This window comes from Oncorhynchus mykiss, chromosome 2, assembly GCF_013265735.2.
Source record: "Oncorhynchus mykiss isolate Arlee chromosome 2, USDA_OmykA_1.1, whole genome shotgun sequence".
Classification (NCBI taxonomy): Eukaryota; Metazoa; Chordata; class Actinopteri; order Salmoniformes; family Salmonidae; genus Oncorhynchus; species Oncorhynchus mykiss.
Genome location: NC_048566.1, coordinates 64,598,729 through 64,620,924, shown reverse-complemented (window position 1 = coordinate 64,620,924; position 22,196 = coordinate 64,598,729). Strand labels below are relative to the sequence as shown.

General features: G+C 39.3%; 2 protein-coding genes across 2 annotated transcripts; both read left to right on the top strand.

The window, feature by feature from the left end:
* Nucleotides 1-941: 941 nt before the first annotated feature.
* Nucleotides 942-2,376, top strand: mespbb (mesoderm posterior bb). The gene is made up of 2 exons (XM_036934634.1): nt 942-1,585; nt 1,640-2,376. The coding sequence occupies exons 1-2, from the start codon at nt 988-990 to the stop codon at nt 1,819-1,821; spliced, it is 780 nt and encodes a 259-aa protein (XP_036790529.1). The 5' UTR covers nt 942-987; the 3' UTR covers nt 1,822-2,376.
* A 16,472-nt stretch (nt 2,377-18,848) lies between these two features.
* mespab (mesoderm posterior ab) lies at nt 18,849-20,011 on the top strand. The gene is made up of 3 exons (XM_021579621.2): nt 18,849-18,869; nt 19,086-19,769; nt 19,952-20,011. Exons 1-3 carry the CDS (start codon nt 18,849-18,851, stop codon nt 20,009-20,011), a joined length of 765 nt encoding a protein of 254 aa, XP_021435296.1.
* The last annotated feature ends 2,185 nt before the right edge of the window (nt 20,012-22,196 follow it).

Genomic DNA, 22,196 nt, shown 5'->3' with positions numbered 1-22,196 from the left:
TGTGGGAGGGGTACAGATGTCTCATTCAGGATGAATGTTCATATCTACTATGGCAGCCTAAAACCACAACATGACAGGTCAACCGGTCACAGAGTACACCGATGGTCAGTTTAGGTTCAGAGAAGAGTCAGGAGTGACTCTCTCACAGCCGAGGCGTCACTTGGCACCCCTAATGAGCTCAGCTAAAGACACAACCACTGTGTGAATCTGTAATGGAAAGTCACGCCACACGTGTAACTGGGACTAAAGAGATAATCAAACATAATTAAGACCTTTCATAGTGGGCTGTGATGACCAAAATGTACACACAATGCCATGCCCTGGGAATGGTATGCTGTAACTGACTTACATTGTTAAAAATTATATTACGCAGCAGTCTTTCAAATGTTCCCTATGTTATATCAATGATTAATGATCAAGTGATGGATTGATTGACAATTATTATAAATATTCAATAATATTTCATTTAATGTGTAATAATGGCTCTATATGCATAAACATTTGTTTCAGTCATTGTCATTGGAGCAATTATTTCCCGAAAATTCAGCCTCTGAACCACTATGGTCTAAATTAATAACTTGTGAACAGTGGCCTTTTTCAAATCATTGGCTGATGTAACTCATGAGGGAAATGATTACAAAACCAGATGATTTGAGACCACAATGGCAAAAACATTATGAGAGCAAAAATGTTTATTGTTTTGGTCAGGGGTCAAATTTGACACGTCTCTCTCTGAGCAGCAGTAGTATGATTTCCCAGCAGAGGACTGCATGGTGGAGCCTCTCTCTGTCCAGTAGGGCTGAGCTCTGGGAAGCTCTGAGAAGCTCTGGGAAGCCATGTTGATGGCCTGAGAGGGCCTGCAGAGGTGTCACTTCACACCTCCGACTCCTGCATAAAACCAGGGCTCTCCTCTTCACCAGCCCACAGGCCAAGCTCTTCAGTTCAGTCCTACCGCTCAACACGCAGGACAGGACACAGACAGACAGCATGGATATGTCTGCCCCTCTTCTCAGCAACTATGGTGTTGGTGTTCAGTACCACTGGAGTTATCCCAGTTCGGACTCTGAGTTTTATAACGTCTCCTCTCCAGAGACCTGCATCCTCTCCCCTTCTGCCTACATGGACTTCTCATCCTCCTGCCTGCCTCGGGGGACCGCCACAGAACCTCACAGGTCCACACACTCTGGAGGAGCCAAGGCGTCCGCTTCCCCATCCTCCAGTGACGAGGGAGGACACTCCGGAGGGAGGATTAGAAAGAACCGCTCCAAGAACCCCAGCAAGCAGAGACAGAGTGCCAGCGAGAAGGAGAAGCTGAGGATGAGAGACCTGACCAAAGCCCTCAACCACCTCAGGACCTACCTGCCCCCGTCTGTGGCTCCGGCTGGACAGACTCTGACCAAGATCGAGACGCTGCGCCTCACCATCGGCTACATCTCCCACCTGTCGGCCCAGCTAGAGCTCAGCGAGGAGGCTGTGTGTCAGAGGAAGGAGCTGAACCTCCCTGTGTCAGGACACCACGTATCGCCTCAACAAGACTCTGTGGGCCTGTGCCAGTTCAACACCTCCTCCTCAGGGTACTGCTGGGGTGAGGAAGCAGAGGTGGGGAGACGTGCAGGGCAGGAACAGATCCTCCACACAGCTACGCCCACGTACCCGCTCCACAACACTGGGATGGAGAGGCACCCACTCAGCAGTGAGATGGACACGTGTGCTTACGACAACAGCTTCAACTCCAGTATGGATTCGCTGTTGGAATCGCCAGAGTATGCAGAGGCTGCACAGTCATGTCAGGTATGTACAGATTCAATGTACAGTATTTAGATGTTCAAATATTTTTCCATTTATATGGTCAATGACAAGTTTTATTGCTGTTAATTTTGTTTACTCACAATAATTGGTATCACTCATTGCAATTTTTCAGTTTGATGGTTTTAAGGAAATTAGAAAATCTGTTTGAACCAGTAAACAAAATATTTTTTTTCTCCTTCAGATATACAGAAAAGATGTCCACTATCAGAACATTCCTCAAGACTTCTGGATGTAACAGACGTCCTCATCAAGAGAATCTACTGTCCAGTCATAGACGTTTACTTTGATCTACAGAGTATTTATATGTTAATATAACTAATTTCTATTATTTCCAAATTCTAGATTTTACACAACGTTCATTGTAAATACAAAACTTTTTTTAAGTGTATAATAAAATATGAACTAATAACTAACTAATGTGTCTTTGGCTATTCCTGTATTTAAAAGTAAGAGTTTTGTAAGTAAATTAGCAAGTTTGTAAGTAAAGAAGCATTTTAAGTTGTAAGTAACAGTATTGAAATGTTATTAATATATTAATGGAATATTCTGTACTTTTAAGAGAATCTACTGTCCAGTCATAGACATTTCAATCTACAGAGTATTTATTTGTTAATATAGCTAGCTTATTACTTTCAAATTCTAGATTTTATACAACGATCATTGTAAATACAGAACGTATTCTAAAATGTATAATAAAATATGAACTAATAACTAACTACTGTGTCTTTGTCTATTCCTGTATTTGATTCTTAAGGGTTTTGTAAGTAAAGTAGTACGTTTGTGAGTAAATAAGCATTTTAAAATGTAAGTAACAGTATGTAAATATTAATGGAATATTTTGTACTTTTTCTGTCTAGACGGTTTTACTTCCTCCATAAAAGTCAGCCCACACCACCAGACATTTACAGAGGCATATGACACGGAGTGCATTTTGTGATTATGGAACACAGCATGGCAGATTTGCCAGCATTATAACTGCTGTGATAGAAATAAACTCAAACAGTCCGACTGCCAGCTAACATAAACACAGCACCAATTGAATGAAAGCGAGCGCTCTGTAGGTCAAAAACGTCATTTTCAAACCAATATTTTAAATGCATGAGTAGCCTATACCTTCCACATCAGTACACACACTGAGGAAAGAATAACATAATCAAGAATGACTATGAAACACAATATCAAATTAAGATCCTACATCTGTACATACCAAAGCTTCAATCATTGGTCTATTGTATGCTTCCACACAATCTCCTTAACTTCAGAACACTGTTTATCTTTCACAGAGAAGCTATAAGTCAGGACCCACACTCCCCTCTGACATTAGCATTCTAATGACCCCTCTTATCCTAGACCAGATAAAGAGCTTAGCACTCCCATGCTAATACAAGGATGAGAGAGTACTGGTTAGAGCCCTGGTGGGCACAGTAAACAACAAGCTATTTTTGCCCTGGATCATAAATCAGATGCATGGAGGATAATTAATGAACTCCTTCACTTATCTAAAATCTTTAACTTTGACTGAAACCATGGATGCTGGTAACCTGTTGGTAGAAATGACTATATTGTAGCAATAAACAGGTAGATCAAGCTTGGATCAAGTGCCATGTCGTGGTCAGTATGCCACGATGTGGCAGAGACTGGAAGTGCTGCCATTCCACACACGTGTCACAATATGAGCTATGTATCGGCAATGTATCAGTATCAACTATGTATCAGCAATGTAAAAGTAGCAACTATGTATCAACTATGTATCAACTATGTATCAACTATGTATTGACTATGTAACAGTATCAACTATGTATCAACTATGTAAGAGTATCAACTACGTAAGAGTATCAACTATGTAAGAGTATCAACTATGTATCAACTATGTATCAACTATGCAACAGCATGAACTATGTATCAACTATGTAACAGTATCAACTATGTATCAACTATGCAAGAGTATCAACTATGTAAGAGTATCAACTATGTATCAACTATGTATCAACTATGTAACAGCATGAACTATGTATCAACTATGTAACAGTATCAACTATGTATCAACTATGTAACAGTATCAACTATGTATCAACTATCTATCAACTATGTAACAGTATCAACAATGTATCAACTATGTATCAACTATCTAACAGCATCAACTATGTATAAACTGTGTATCAACTATGTATGAACTATGTAACAGTATCAACTATGTAACAGTATCAACTATGTATCAACTATGTAACAACTAAGTAACCGCATCAACTATGTAACAACAATGTAACAACTATGTAACAGTATCAACAATGTAACAACTAGGTAACAGCATCAACTATGTAACAACTAGGTAACAGTATCAACTATGTATCAACAATGTAACAGTATCAACTGTGTATCAACTACGTAACAGCATCAGCTATGTATCAACTATGTATCAACTATGTAACAGTATCAACTATGTATCAACTATGTAACAGTATCAACTATGTATCAACTATGTAACAGTATAAACTATGCATCAACTATGTAAGAGAATCAACTATGTATCAACTATGTAACAGCATCAACTACGTATCAGCTATGTAACAGTATCAACTATGTAACAGTATAAACTATGTATCAACTATGTAACAGTATCAACTATGTAACAGTATCAACTACGTATCAACTATGTAACAGAATCAACTTTGTATCAACTAGGTAACAGTATCAACTATGTATGAACAATGTAACAGTATCAACTGTGTATCAACTACGTAACAGCATCAGCTATGTATCAACTATGTATCAACTATGTAACAGTATCAACTATGTATCAACTATGTAACAGTATCAACTATGTATCAACTATGTAACAGTATAAACTATGCATCAACTATGTAACAGAATCAACTATGTATCAACTATGTAACAGCATCAACTACGTATCAGCTATGTAACAGTATCAACTATGTAACAGTATAAACTATGTATCAACTATGTAACAGTATCAACTATGTAACAGTATCAACTACGTATCAACTATGTAACAGAATCAACTTTGTATCAACTATGTAACAGCATCAACTATGTATCAACTATGTAACAGTATCAACTATGTATCAACTACGAATCAACTGTGTAACAGTAACAACTATGTATCAACTATGAATCAACTATGTATCAACTATGTAACAGTATCAGCTATGTATCAACTATGAATCAACTGTGTAACAGTAACAACTATGTATCAACTATGAATCAACTACGTATCAACTATGTATCAGCTATGTAACAGCATCAACTATGTATCAACTATGTAACAGTATCAACTATGTAACAGTATCACCTATGTAACATGATCAACTATGTATCAACAATGTAACAATATCAACTGTGTAACAGTATCAACTATGTATCAACTGTGTAACAGTAACAACTATGTATCAACTATGACTCAACTATGTATCAACTATGTAACAGTAACAACTATGTAACAGTATCAACTATGTATCAACTATGTATCAACTATGTAACACTATCAACTATGTATCAACTATGTATCAACTATGTAACAGCATCAACTATGTAACAGTATCAACCATGTATCAACTATGTAACAACTATGTATCAACTATGTAACAGTGTCAACTATGTATCAACTATGTAACAGAATCAACTACGTATCAACTATGTATCAACTATGTATCAACTATGTAACAGTATCAACTATGTAAAATAATCAACGATGTATCAACTATGTAACAGCTTCAACTACATATCAACTATGTAACAGTATCAACCATGTATCAACTATGTAATAGCATCAACTACATATCAAATATGTAACAGTATCAACTATGTAACAGTATCAACCATGTATCAACTATGTATCAACTATGTAACGGTATCAACTATGTATCAACTATATAACAGTATCAACTATGTATCAACTATGTAACAGCATCAACTATGTAACAGTATCAACCATGTATCAACTATGTAACAATATCACCTATGTATCAACTATGTATCAACTACGTAACAGTATCAACTATGTACAAGGATCAACTATGTATCAACTATGTATCAACTAAGTAACAGTATCAACGATGTAACAGTATCAACTATGTAACAGTATTAACTATGTAGCAACTATGGAACAGTATTAACTATGTATCAACTATGTATCAACAATGTATCAACTACGTAACAGTATCAACTATGTAACAGGATCAACAATGTATCAACTATGTTACAGTATCAACTATGTATCAACTATGTATCAACTATGTAACAGTATCAACTATGTAACAGTATTAACTATGTATCAACTATGTAAAAGTATGAACTATGTATCAACTACGTATCAGCTATGTAACAGTATAAACTATATATAAACTATGTATCAACTGTGTAACAGTATCAACTATGAATCCTCTATGTAACATTATCAACTATGTTTCAACTATGTAACAGTATCAACTATGTATCATCTATGTAACAGCATCAACTATGTATCACCTATGTATCAACTATGTAACAGTATCAACTATGTATCAACTATATATACACTATGTAACAGCATCAACTATGTAACAGTATCAACTATGTAATAGTATCAACTATGTATCAACTGTGTATCAACTATGTAACAGCATCAACTATGTATTAGCTATGGAACAGTTTAAACTATCTATCATCTTTGTATCAGCATTGTAACATTGTCAACTGTGTATCAACTATGTAACAGTATCAACTATGTAACAGTATCAACTATTTAACAGCATCAACTATGTATCAACTATGTATCAACTATGTAACAGTATCAACTATGTATCAACTATGAATCAACTGTGTAACAGTATCAACTATGTATCAACTATGTAACAGTGACAACTATGTAACAGTATCAACTATGTATCAACTCTGTATCAACTATGTAACACTATCAACTATGTATCAACTATGTAACAGCATCAACTATGTATCAACTATGTAACAGTATCAACTATGTATCAGCTATGTATCAACTATGTATCAACAATCTAACAGTATCAACTATGTAACAGTATCAACAATGTATCAACTATGTATCAACTATCTAACAGCATCAACTATGTATCAACTATGTATCAACTATGTATCAACTATGTAACAGTATCAACTATGTAACAGAATCAACGATGTATCAACTATGTAACAGCATCAACTAAATATCAACTATGTAACAGTATCAACCATGTATCAACTATGTAACAGCATCAACTACATATCAACTATGTAACAGTATCAACTATGTAACAGTATCAACCATGTATCAACTATGTATCAACTATGTAACGGTATCAACTATGTATCAACTATATAACAGTATCAACTATGTATCAACTATGTATCAACTATGTATCAACTATGTATCAACTATGTAACAGTATCAACTATGTAACAGGATCAACTATGTAACAGTATCAACCATGTATCAACTATGTAACAATATCACCTATGTATCAACTATGTATCAACTATGTATCAACTACGTAACAGTATCAACTATGTAACAGGATCAACTATGTATCAACTATGTATCTACTAAGTAACAGTATCAACGATGTAACAGTATCAACTATGTAACAGTATTAACTATGTAGCAACTATGTAACAGTATTAACTATGTATCAACTATGTATCAACAATGTATCAACTATGTAACAGTATCAACTATGTAACAGGATCAACAATGTATCAACTATGTTACAGTATCAACTATGTATCAAGTATGTAACAGTATTAACTATGTATCAACTATGTAAAAGTATGAACTATGTATCAACTACGTATCAGCTATGTAACAGTATAAACTATATATAAACTATGTATCAACTGTGTAACAGTATCAACTATGCATCCTCTATGTAACATTATAAACTATGTTTCAACTATGTAACAGTATCAACTATGTATCATCTATGTAACAGCATCAACTATGTATCACCTATGTATCAACTATGTAACAGTATCAACTATGTATCAACTATATATACACTATGTAACAGCATCAACTATGTAACAGTATCAACTATGTAACAGTATCAACTATGTATCAACTGTGTATCAACTATGTAACAGCATCAACTATGTATCAGCTATGGAACAGTTTAAACTACCGTTGAATTGAGATTCTACTTTGTCTCTGTACGGACGCTTAGCTTGTTTGATAGCCTTGCGGAGGGAATAGCTGCACTGTTTGTATTACTGTCCACGTGATGGAAGCAGTCTTGGAGTGTGGAGTCAGCTTGGTCGGACCAGCGTTGGACAGACCTCAGCGTGGGAGCCTCTTGTTTTAGTTTCTGTCTGTAGGCAGGGATCAACAAAATGGAGTCGTGGTCAGCTTTTCCGAAAGGGGGGTGGGGCAGGGCCTTATATGCGTCGCGGAAGTTAGAGTAACAATGATCCAAGGTCTTTCCACCCCTAGTTGCGCAATCGATATGCTGATAAAATTTAGGGAGTCTTGTTTTCAGATTAGCTTTGTTAAAATCCCCAGCTACAATGAATGCAGCCTCCGGATAAATGGTTTCCAGTTTGCAAAGAGTCAAATAAAGTTCATTCAGAGCCATCGATGTGTCTGCTTGGGGGGGGGATATATACGGCTGTGATTATAATCGAAGAGAATTCTCTTGGTAGATAATGCGGTCTACATTTGATTGTGAGGAATTCTAAATCAGGTGAACAGAAGGATTTGAGTTCCTGTATGTTTCTTTCATCACACCATGTCACGTTAGCCAAAAGGCATACGCCCCCGCCCCTCTTCTTACCAGAAAGATGTTTGTTTCTGTCTGCGCGATGCGTGGAGAAACCCGTTGGCTGCACCGCCTCGGATAGCGTCTCTCCAGTGAGCCACGTTTCCGTGAAGCAAAGAACGTTACAGTCTCTGATGTCCCTCTGGAATGCTACCCTTGCTCGGATTTCATCAACCTTGTTGTCAAGAGACTGGACATTGGCAAGAAGAATGCTAGGGAGTGGTGCACGGTGTGGCCGTCTCCGGAGTCTGACCAGAAGACCGCCTCGTTTCCCTCTTTTTCGTTTTTTTTTTTTGGGTCGCTGCATGGGATCCGCTCCGTTGTCCTGTTTGTAAGGCAGAACACAGGATCCGCGTCGCGAAAAACATATTCTTGGTCGTACTGATGGTGAGTTGACGCTGATCTTATATTCAGTAGTTCTTCTCGACTGTATGTAATGAAACCTAAGATGACCTGGGGTACTAATGTAAGAAATAACACGTAAAAAAACAAAAAACTGCATAGTTTCCTAGGAACGCGAAGCGAGGCGGCCATTTCTGTCGGCGCCGGAAGTAATATGTGTATCAACTATGTATCAACTATGTATCAACTATGTAACAGTATCAACTATGTATCAACTATGTATCAACTATGTAACAGTATCAACTATGTATCAACTATGTATCAACTATGTAACAGTATCAACTATGTATCAACTATGTAACAGTATCAACTATGTTTCAACTATGTAACAGTATCAACTATGTATCAACTATGTATCAACTATGTATCAACTATGTAACAGTATCAACTATGTTTCAACTATGTATCAACTATGTAACAGTATCAACTATGTTTCAACTATGTAACAGTATCAACTATGTATCAACTATGTAACAGTATCAACTATGTATCAACTATGTAACAGAATCAACTATGTATCAACTATGTAACAGTATCAACTATGTATCAACTATGTAACAGTATCAACTATGTTTCAACTATGTAACAGTATCAACTATGTATCAACTATGTAACAGTATCAACTATGTATCAACTATGTAACAGTATCAACTATGTTTCAACTATGTAACAGTATCAACTATGTATCAACTATGTAACAGTATCAACTATGTATCAACTATGTAACAGTATCAACTATGTATCAACTATGTATCAACTATGTTTCAACTATGTAACAGTATCAACTATGTTTCAACTATGTAACAGTATCAACTATGTTTCAACTATGTAACAGTATCAACTATGTATCAACTATGTATCAACTATGTATCAACTATGTAACAGTATCAACTATGTTTCAACTATGTAACAGTATCAACTATGTATCAGCTATGTATCAACTATGTATCAACTATGTAACAGTATCAACTATGTTTCAACTATGTAACAGTATCAACTATGTATCAACTATGTATCAACTATGTATCAACTATGTAACAGTATCAACTATGTTTCAACTATGTATCAACTATGTAACAGTATCAACTATGTTTCAACTATGTAACAGTATCAACTATGTATCAACTATGTAACAGTATCAACTATGTATCAACTATGTAACAGAATCAACTATGTATCAACTATGTAACAGTATCAACTATGTATCAACTATGTAACAGTATCAACTATGTTTCAACTATGTAACAGTATCAACTATGTATCAACTATGTAACAGTATCAACTATGTATCAACTATGTAACAGTATCAACTATGTATCAACTATGTATCAACTATGTTTCAACTATGTAACAGTATCAACTATGTTTCAACTATGTAACAGTATCAACTATGTTTCAACTATGTAACAGTATCAACTATGTATCAACTATGTATCAACTATGTATCAACTATGTAACAGTATCAACTATGTTTCAACTATGTAACAGTATCAACTATGTATCAGCTATGTATCAACTATGTATCAACTATGTAACAGTATCAACTATGTTTCAACTATGTAACAGTATCAACTATGTATCAGCTATGTATCAACTATGTATCAACTATGTAACAGTATCAACTATGTTTCAACTATGTAACAGTATCAACTATGTTTCAACTATGTAACAGTATCAACTATGTTTCAACTATGTAACAGTATCAACTATGTTTCAACTATGTAACAGTATCAACTATGTTTCAACTATGTAACAGTATCAACTATGTTTCAACTATGTAACAGTATCAACTATGTATCAACTATATATCAACTATGTAACAGCATCAACTATGTATCAACTATGTAACAGTATCAACTATTTAACAGCATCAACTATGTATCAACTATGTACCTGTCACGCCCTGGTCTTAGTATTTTGTGTTTTCTTTATTAATTTGGTCAGGCCAGGGTGTGACATGGGTTTTGTATGTGGTGTGTTTTGTCTTGGGGTTTTTGTTAGGTATTGGGTTTCTAGCATAGTCTATGGCTGTCTGGAGTGGTTCTCAATCAGAGGCAGGTGTTTATCGTTGTCTCTGATTGGGAACCATATTTAGGCAGCCACATTCTTTGAGTGTTTCGTGGGTGATTGTTCCTGTCTCTGTGTTTGTTTGCACCAGATAGGCTGTATAGGTTTTCACGTTACGTTTGTTGTTTTTGTATTGTTCGTTTTTTCATCGTCATTAAAAATGTATCAAGAATACCACGCTGCATTTTGGTCCGACTCTCCTTCACCGCAAGAAAACCGTAACAGAATCACCCACGACAACAGGACCAAGCGGCGTGGTGACAGGCAGCGGCAGGAGGAGCAGCGATCACAGGACTTCTGGACTTGGGAAGAGATATTGGACGGAAAAGGACCCTGGGCACAGCCTGGAGAATATCGCCGCCCCAAAGAAGAACTGGAGGTGGCGAAAGCGGAGAGGCGCTGGTATGAGGAGGCAGCACGGCGACGAGGATGGAAGCCCGAGAGTCAGCCCCAAAAATGTATTGGGGGGGGAGGCCCACAGGGAGTATACCTACGCCAGCTTCCTGTGCTTACCGGAGGGCTAGAGAGACCGGGCAGGCGCCGTGTTATGCTGTGGTGCGCACGGTGTCTCCATTGCGGGTGCATAGCCCGGTGCGGTACATACCAGTTCCTCGTATCGGCCGGGCTAGAGTGGGCATCGAGCCAGGTAAGGTTGGGCAGGCTCGGTGCTCAAGAGCTCCAGTGCGCCTGCACGGTCCGGTCTATCCAGTACCACCTCCACGCACCAGCCCTCCGGTGGCAGCTCCCCGCACCAGGCTTCCTGTGCGTGTTCTCGGCCCAGTACCACCAGTGCCAGCACCACGCATCAGGCCTACAGTGCGCCTTGCCTGTCCAGCGCTGCCAGAGCCTTCCTCCTCTCCAGCGCTGCCGGAGTCTCCCGCCTATCTAGCGCTGCCAAAGCCTTCCTCCTCTCCAGCGCTGCCGGAGTCTCCCGCCTGTTTAGCGCTGCCAGAGCCTTCCGCCTCTACAGCGCTGCCGGAGTCTCCCGCCTGTCCAGAGCTGCGAGTCTGCAAGGAGCTGCCAGTCTGCAAGGAGCTGCCAGTCTGCAAGGAGCTGCCAGTCTGCAAGGAGCTGCCAGAGCTGCCAGTCTGCAGGATGCCGCCAGAGCTGCCAGTCTGCAAGAAGCCGCCAGAGCTGCCAGTCAGCATGGAGCAGCCAGAGCCGCCAGTCAGCATGGAGCAGCCAGAGCCGCCAGTCAGCATGGAGCAGCCAGAGCCGCCAGTCAGCATGGAGCAGCCAGAGCCGCCAGTCAGCATGGAGCAGCCAGAGTCGCCAGTCAGCATGGAGCAGCCAGTCAGCATGGAGCAGCCAGAGCAGCCAGTCAGCATGGAGCAGCCAGAGCTGCCAGTCAGCATGGAGCAGCCAGAGCTGCCAGTCAGCATGGAGCAGCCAGATCCGCCAGTCAGCCAGGATCCGCTATTCAGCCAGGATCCGCCATTCAGCCAGGATCCGCCAGTCAGCCAGGATCTGCCAGAACTGCCAGACAGCCAGGATCTGCCAGAGCCAACTACCTGCCTGAGCTTCCTCTCAGTGCTGAGCTTCCTCTCAGTGCTGAGCTTCCTCTCAGTGCTGAGCTTCCTCTCAGTCCCGAGCTACCCCTCAGTCCCGAGCTACCCCTCAGTCCCAAGCTACCTCAGTCCCGAGCTGCCCCTCAGTCCAGTGGGGCCCTTGGTGAGGACTACTAGGCCAGGGTTGGCGGCGAGGGTCGCCTATCTAAGGACGCGAGGAAAATGGACTAAGACTTTGTTAGAGTGGGGTCCACGTCCCGCGCCAGAGCCGCCACCGTGGACAGACGCCCACCCGGACCCTCCCCTATGGGTTTAGTTGTGCGGTCGGGAGTCCGCACCTTGGGGGGGGGGGGGGGGGGGGGGGGGGGGGGGTTCTGTCACGCCCTGGTCTTAGTATTTTGTGTTTTCTTTATTAATTTAGTCAGGCCAGGGTGTGACATGGGTTTTGTATGTGGTGTGTTTTGTCTTGGGGTTTTTGTTAGGTATTGGGTTTCTAGCATAGTCTATGGCTGTCTGGAGTGGTTCTCAATCAGAGGCAGGTGTTTATCGTTGTCTCTGATTGGGAACCATATTTAGGCAGCCATATTCTTTGAGTGTTTCGTGGGTGATTGTTCCTGTCTCTGTGTTTGTTTGCACCAGATAGGCTGTATAGGTTTTCACGTTACGTTTGTTGTTTTTGTATTGTTCGTTTTTTCATCGTCATTAAACATGTATCAAGAATACCACGCTGCATTTTGGTCCGACTCTCCTTCACCGCAAGAAAACCGTAACAGTATCAACTATGTAACAGTACCAACTATGTATCAACTATATATCAACTATGTAACAGTTTCAACTATGTATCAACTATGTATCATCTATGTATCAGCGTTGTAACAGTATCAACTATGTCTCAACTATGTAACAGTATCAACTATGTAACGGTATCAACTATGTGTCAACCATGTATCAACTATGTAACTGTATCAACTATGTAACAGTATCAACTGTGCATTAACTATGTAACAGCATCAACTATGTATCAACTATGTAACAGCATCAACTATGTATCAACCATGTATCAACTATGTATCAACTATGTAACAGTATCAACTATGTATCAACTATGCAACAGTATCAACTATGTGTCAACTATGTAACAGCATCAACTGTCTATCAACTATGTATACGTTTTGTAACAGTATCAACTATGTATCAACTATGTAACAGTATCAACTATTTGTCTACTATGTATCAACTATGTAACAGCATCAACTATGTAACAGCATCAACTATGTAACAGCATCAACTATGTAACAGCATCAACTATGTAACAGTATCAACTATGTAACAGCATCAACTATGTAACAGCATCAACTATGTAACAGCATCAACTATGTAACAGCATCAACTATGTAACAGTATCAACTATGTAACAGTATCAACTATGTAACAGCATCAACTATGTAACAGCATCAACTATGTAACAGCATCAACTATGTAACAGCATCAACTATGTAACAGTATCAACTATGTATCAACTATGTAACAGTATCAACTATTTGTCTACTATGTATCAACTATGTAACAGCATCAACTATGTAACAGCATCAACTATGTAACAGCATCAACTATGTAACAGTATCAACTACAGTTGATGCCGGAAGTTTACATACACCAAATACATTTAAACTCAGTTTTTCAAAATTGCTGACATTTAAACGTAGTAAAAATTCCCTGTCTTAGGTCAGTTAGGATCACCACTTTATTTTAAGAATGTGAAATGTCTGAATAATAGAAAACTTAGGTCAAATGTTTTGGGTATCCTTCCACAAGCTTCCCACAATAAGTTGGGTGAATTCTGGCCCATTCCTGACAGAGTTGGTGTAACTGAGTCTGGTTTGTAGGCCTTCTTGCTCGCACATGCTTTTTCAGTTCTGCCCACAATTTTCTATAGGATGGGGCCATAGGATTGAGGCTTTAACTTCCTGACTGATGTCTTGAGATGTTTCAATATATCCACATTATTTTCCTTCCTCATTATGCATCTATTTTGTGAAGTGCACCAGCCCCTCCTCCAGCAAAGCACCCCCACAACATGATGCTGCCACCCCCGTGTTTCACTGTTGGGATGGTGTTCTTTGGCTTCCAAGCCTCACCCTTTTTCTTCCAAACATAATGATGGTCATTATGGCCAAACAGTTCTATTTTTGTTTCATCAGATCAGAGGACATTTCTCCAATAAGTAAGATCTTTGTCCCCATGTGCAGTTGCAAACCGTAGTCTGGCTTTTTCATGGGGGTTTTGGAGCAGTGGCTTCTTCCTTGCTGAGCAGCCTTTCAGGTTAAGTCGATATAGGACTCTGTGGATATAGATACTTTTGTACCTGTTTCCTCCAGCATCTTCACAAGGTCCTTTGCTGTTGTTCCGGGATTGATTTGCGCTTTTAGCACCTAAGTACATTAATCTCTAGGAGACAGAATGTGTCTCTTTCCTGAGAGGTATGACGGCTGCGTGGTCCCATGGTGTTTATACTTGCGTACTATTGTTTGTACAGATGAACGTGGTACCTTCAGGCGTTTGGAAATTGCTCCCAAGGATGAACCAGACTTGTGGAGGTCTACAATTTGTTTTCTGAGGTCTTGGCTGATTTCTTTTGATTTTCCCATGACGTCAAGCAAAGAGGCACTGAGTGTGAAGGTAGGCCTTGAAATACATCCACAGGTACACCTCCAATTGACTCAAATGACGGCAATTAGCCTATCAGAAGCTTCTAAAGCCATGACATACTTTTCTGGAATTTTCCAAGCTGTTTAAAGGCACAGTCAACGTATTGTATGTAAACGTCTGATCCCCTGGAATTGTGATACAGTGAATTATAAGTTAAATAATTTGTCTGTAAACAATTATTGGAAAAATTACTTGTGCCATGCACAAAGTAGATGTCCTAACTGACTTGCCAAAACTACAGTTTGCTAACAAGACATTTGTGGAGTGGTTGAAAAACAAGTTTTAATGACTCCAACCTAAGTGTATGTAAACTTCCAACTTTAACTGTATGTAACAGTATCAACTATGTTTATTTTTATTTATTTCACCTTTATTTAACCAGGTAGGCAAGTTGAGAACAAGTTCTCATTTACAATTGCGACCTATGTAACAGCTTTGTAACAGTATCAACTATGTATCAACTTTGTATCACCTATGTATCAACTATGTATCACCTATGTAAAAGTATAAATTATGTATCAACTCTGTATCAACTATGTATCAACTATGTATCAACTATGTAACAGTATCAACTATGTATCAACTATGTATCAACTATTTATCAACTATGTAACAATATCAATTATGTATCAACTATGTAACAGTATAAACTATGTATCAACTATGCATCAACTATGTATCAACAATGTATCAACTATGTATCAACTATGTATCAACTATGTATCAACTATGTATCAACTATTTATCAACTATGTGTCAACTATGTAACAGTATCACCTATGTATCAACTATGTAACAGCTAGGTATCAACAGCTATGTTTCAGTATCAACTTCTGAGTGGCGCAGCGGTCTAAGGCACTACATGCAAGAGGCATTCCTACATTCCCTGGTTCGATTCCAGGCTGTATCACATCCAGCCATGATTGGGAGTCCCTTCAGGCGGTGCACAATTGGCCAAGGTTTGGCCGGAGTAGGATGTCATTGTAATAAGAATGTGTTCTTAACTGACTTGCCTAGTTAAATAAAAACTATGTAACAGCTAGGTATCAACAGCTATGTATCTGCCATGCATTAGATATTTAGCCATAATCTATGCATCAGCTATGTATCAGTTATGTATCAAGCCGCAGAGAGACAAACTGATCCTCAGGTCAATAGAGACACCGCTTTGGCACCTCTCAGTCTGGGGAGAGAGTATGATCCCTTATCTTAACAACCCTAATGTGAGAGAGGATGAGCTAGGATATGCATATCACTGGAGAGGTGAGGTGTTGGATATCTGAGGAATTAAAATGAAGCGCCTGTTTCATCAGCTTGCCAAGGGCATTTGATGTGTTAATAGAAAGCTTAAACCAGCCAAACACACCAACAAAGGAAAATAATTAGACCTATGTTGTTTACCTGAAATATACAATTCACCATGCAAGCTGGGAATAAAACTAGTTCACGTTGATTTGCTAATCAACCTAAGATCATAAAGATGGCAAGATTTTCTTATGCTTATCCCTTATTCTGGTTAAAGGGACCATCATCACATGTTAGAAATCTCCTCTAGAGTTGAGAAGTATATACAACAAAAGAAAAGAAAACATACAAAAATAATATTTCATCATTCAAAATTGATAATACAAAAAGTTATGAGTGTTAGAAAATGTAACACCGACAAAATACTACTACGATACAAAGTCATGGCAAAGAACTATGTCTCATATTTTGGCTTCACTAACCTCGGTGAACTAGCCAGTAGCTAAACACTCATAATATTACATTTGCAATACATTCAGAAGGGTCAGATTTAGAGGTTAGGCTGAGGTTATGAGAGGAGACGGGAATGTTACCTTCTGACCTGTTCTTCAGTGCATCTGTCAGTTCTGTCAGTGCCACAGAGGTGTCTCCTCACTCACCATGCTTCCTTTAAAAAAATAGAATGAAATCAGTCAGTGGAGAGTCAACTACTCTAGTAGTTTTAATTCTACCCATTCTCCTTCTTTTATTACCAAATTTGGCTCTACTGTGGAATGTGGGCATTGTATTTGTACTCACTGTAGAAATTAATAAGAACCATTGGTTGTGTTGCTGTGAGACACGCTATATGTGTGTGTGTGTGTGTGTGTGTGTGTGTGTGTGTGTGTATTCTGGCCATGTTTTAGGTCTCATCAACACAGCTCTACACCTATGAGGGAAGGGGCTAAATGTGACTCTCTTCTGTGGGAACATTCTCTTATGACCGGTTCCACAACCACTGCAATCCACACTCCCGGGGTGGGAAAGGTAGAGGTGCCAAATAGCACCTCAGGCCCAGAAACACAGCTAAGACCACAAAAACACAATGTTATTTCTGTGCACAGGGGTTATGAATATGGAAAAGGAGTTAGAGGTTGTTTATGATCAAATGACTCTTTCCAAAAGTTGTCATTAGAGCCCAGTTTCAAGTTTTGTATACAGACAATTACTATAGACTAGTTTTCAACCACATGTGTGATATCGCATTGAGACATCCCCAGACAATTACTATAGACTAGTTTTCACCCACATGTGTGATATCGCATTGAGACATCCCCAGACAATTACTATAGACTAGTTTTCACCCACATGTGTGATATCGCATTGAGACATCCCCAGACAATTACTATAGACTAGTTTTCACCCACATGTGTGATATCGCATTGAGACATCCCCAGACAATTACTATAGACTAGTTTTCACCCACATGTGTGATATCGCATTGAGACATCCCCAGACAATTACTTATTTTTGCATCCAGTGACTAATTCAATTGCTGCATAGAAAGTCACCCATCACCTTGATCTTGGCAGAGCCAATCTCTTCAGATCAAGACACGCTATAAATTGTGATACAACATTTAATGTACTCAGCATGAAGGGAGAAAAAACAAACAATATGGTTGGCAAATAATAGTCAAAACAGCTATATTCCCTCTGTTTCCCAAGGCAGTGTAGGAGTTGTCTGCTTGTCTAAACAGAGGAGAGGTGTGAACTTCACACATTACAGCTGGCACACTTCTTTTACCAGTGAGGTCTGCTGAGAGCCATGGGACTATTGGTCATTGAGAATGACAAGATTCTGCTGAAGGCCGGCAATGTGTTATGTAGATATAGGATAGTATTTGGGTTTTTATAGTTATTTGCATAATCTGCATTCCAAAACACAAATATAATAATTATAACTGTTTTTAACAGTCCCCACCCACTGGGCACAGACGTCAGTTCAACGTCTAGTTTTGATTTACATGTGGTTACGTTGTCAAATAATTTCACTGTGAAATCAAACAAAAAAATTATGGTTTAAAAAAAAGAAGACTTTTTGCAAATCCAACCAGTTTTCCACATTGATTCAGCGTCATCACATTGCTTTTTTATGGTGTGGAAACAACCTTGATTCAACCAGTTTTTGTCCTCTGTCCATATTAATTAATCAATACATCTGTCCATATTAAATAATCAATACATTCCTATCCGATACTGCCCAATTTAGTGAATTGTTAAAAAACAATAATCTCTCCCACCATGAATTCTTGAACTTGATGCATATTTCATTCTAATCTGCCTGCCACCTAACACCTGGCTCTAGGATGGTGTTTCCCAGGAACTCCGTAAGTCTAGTGTGATCTGTACTTGGGCACTTTGAAGTCCAGGCACCCTGATGGTGCCATATCACACCTGCCTGTAGGATAAATTGGGGAGCAGCTCTGGGGTCCTCCAGTACTCCTCACAGCCTCTCCAAGGACAGACAAACTGAAGATATTCATAGCTCAGAAAACACTGCAGTAATGGATTCCGTTGATTTCGCTAAACTCTTGTTTCTCCAGGCTGGAGAGCATCTGATGGACAGTAATGGCTTTCTGAAGCCGAGCTGTCCCAGCTCCGACCCTGGTTATTACAGTGCCTGTAGTAGCCTGTCACCTGCCTCCTCCATTGACTCCTTCTGCCTCTCTCCCCCTTGTTTACAGTGGGGAGGTGGTCAGGAGAAGGAAGATTCTGACGCTTCCGGCTGCATCAGCCATGTTGCCAAAAGAAAGAGGATAGAAAAACTCCCAGCTCAGGAGAAGAGGTCTAGGTCCAAGTTCCCTGGGAAGAAGCGGGAGAGCGCCAGCGAGAGGGAGAAGCTGAGGATGAGAGACCTGACAAAAGCCCTCAACCACCTCAGGACCTACCTGCCCCCCTCTGTGGCTCCGGCTGGACAGACTCTGACCAAGATCGAGACCCTGCGCCTCACCATCAGGTACATCTCCCACCTCTCAGCCCAGCTAGAGCTCAGCGAGAAGGAGACATGCCTGAAAAGAGAGATGGAAACCACACCACGCCAGTATATTCCACAATGCCCTCAGGGAAGCTCCATGTCTGGACAATGGTATCAGGAGAGACTACAGGGGAACATCCAGAGCAATGATCAATACTGTCTGCCACTGGTCACATCATGTACCAACAACACAGAACCACAACCAAACTACCTGACGTCAGCGGTCTCCTATCAGGACATGATCTTATATCCGGTAAATATGCCTCTATATCACCTCTATAATATTGTCTGTAATCTTCTAATTAATATTATCCAAAAGCAAACCATTGCTTCTGTTGAGAAAGAGCAATTTATAAAGCATATAGTTTATATCCCATGTCCTCTTTGAATTCTACATTTGATCTGAAACTAATAGGAATGTACTCTCTTCTACAGATGCACAACCAGGTGTTACAAAGTGACGTCAAGTCATTTGATATGGCCTACTACCAATAATGAGTGAAGAGGTGAAAACACCTGAAGATACAGTGCCTAGATCAGAGACATTATGGACCATTTTTTTAACCAAAATATCTATTTATAAACTGTGATATTGACAATTGTTGGTTGTTTCAATGAAAGTGCTAATATGTATGCAGCTATTTATGAGATTATATTTTTCTAAATCTAATTTATGCGTGTCTTGGATCATATTTTTAATAAAAACAGACAATAATATTGCTTTGTGTATTTTATTAATTGAATAATTAAACAAACTCGAACATGTTTTGGCCTTCAGTAAGCCTAATTACAATTTATGAAATATATCCATTGACTGATGAATATGAGGAATAGTGAGATTAGTAAACAGGCCTACAACATTGTTTGTTTCGACTTTATAAACGAGTGATATACCTTGAACCTTGATGCAAATGCTTGATGATGAGGATAAAACAACTGATAGTTAACTCTAACACATTAGGCCACCAATCCCGTGCAAGGACTAACCTAAAGTTGGCTAAATCTGCACAAATATTATGTAATTTGTAATCGTATAGTATCCCTGAATCGTCCTGCATCGCCAAACAACCTTCGCGCTCAGCTCACCTCAGCCTCGCCCAATCTATTTTTTTTAAACAAACATTACTGTAGCCATATATTCGATGAAAATACTTTTTTTCTCAATAGATCGTTTTATTTAGGACATATATGATTTTCATTGCAAACCAGAGATGAAATTTTTGCCAGCTGGGCTCCCGTGTGGCGTAGCGGTCTAAGGCACCCCATCTTAGTGCAAGAGGGGTCATTACAGTAGCTGGTTCGAACCCAAGCTGCATCACATCCGGCCGTGATTGGGAGTCCGATAGGGAGGCACACGATTGGCCCAACGTCGTCTGGGTTTGGCCGTCATCGTAAATAACAATGTGTTCTTAACTGACTTGCCTAGTTATTTAAAGGGTAATTTTTTAAAAATCAGCAGACATGCTGAGGGATGCTTTTTAAAAAAAATACAGTAGGCCATATTCCTATTGTATCCGACAAAAAAAAAGGCGCCCGGTAAAATGAAAATAAACTTGAGTTAACTATCGACAAAGATATTTACAAAAATATATACAGGTAAATCGGAGCAGATCTGCATATCAGGCTACAGCAGGTCGCATATTGTAACCTAACCTAACGTAGCGGTCGCAAAAGAAACGCCTGACCCTAGTTTTTGGTTTTCAGCGGAAAAGGAACCTAGGTTGAATTAGCTGAATCCATGAAAAACGAATACATCCGGTTGTTGGAAACGAATTGTAACTGCGTTTCTTTCTCACGCGTTGAAGGCGGAACGAAGCTGACGTTTCACTAGACGTACAGGCGGTTGGAGAGGAAACGGTATAAACATCCCATGACAAAAACTTTTTTACATTTTTATTTTGAACCTTTATTTAACTAGGCAAGTCAGTTAAGAACACATTCTTATTTACAATGACGGCCTACCCTGGCCAAACACAGGTCGCCTGGGCCAATTGTGCGCCGCCTTATGGCACTCCACATCACGGCCGGATGTGATACAGCCTAACATTAATAGCTATACGAAATATATACAATAGTGTCTAGTCATAGTACAAAAGTCAAATTTGCTATATTATTATATCACTCCCCTCACAACCTTTTTAGTACGTAAAATGTTAGAAGGCCTAACTAATAACTTTGTGTATTGGATGGTAGATCAAACACATATTCAATCTTCCTTACACAGGGGTGTTAATTGAACCATCATGGGGCTTGTAAGGGTTTCAGAGGATTATCAGGGGCTGGAAGTTGAGCTAATTGACAATAAAGCTTCATTTCTTCCTGGCCTGAGTAAACAAATGAGACCTATAAGCCCAGCAAAAGCCCTCTTTTGTTATTCATTCAGTACAGACAGCACCATGTTTACTCAAACAAGTAGCTTTTTCTGGGTGAAATATCTTCATTTCAGATTCCACAAGACTGATCTACAGTAGCCTACATTAGTCCAATATCAAGATGGCAGTCATGAGGTATGATTTTCTGTGCACAGCCATGAGATACTGTAAATTGCTTGTAGAGTAAACCTTAAAGAAGGGATGGGTGGTCAGACTAGGCAGGTAAAGCTTAAATCTCTGCATGTGCTGTGGGTGAGTCAAGGTGACAGCTAGTCCCCCTGCTATCCATGTGTCCTGATTCCCAGACA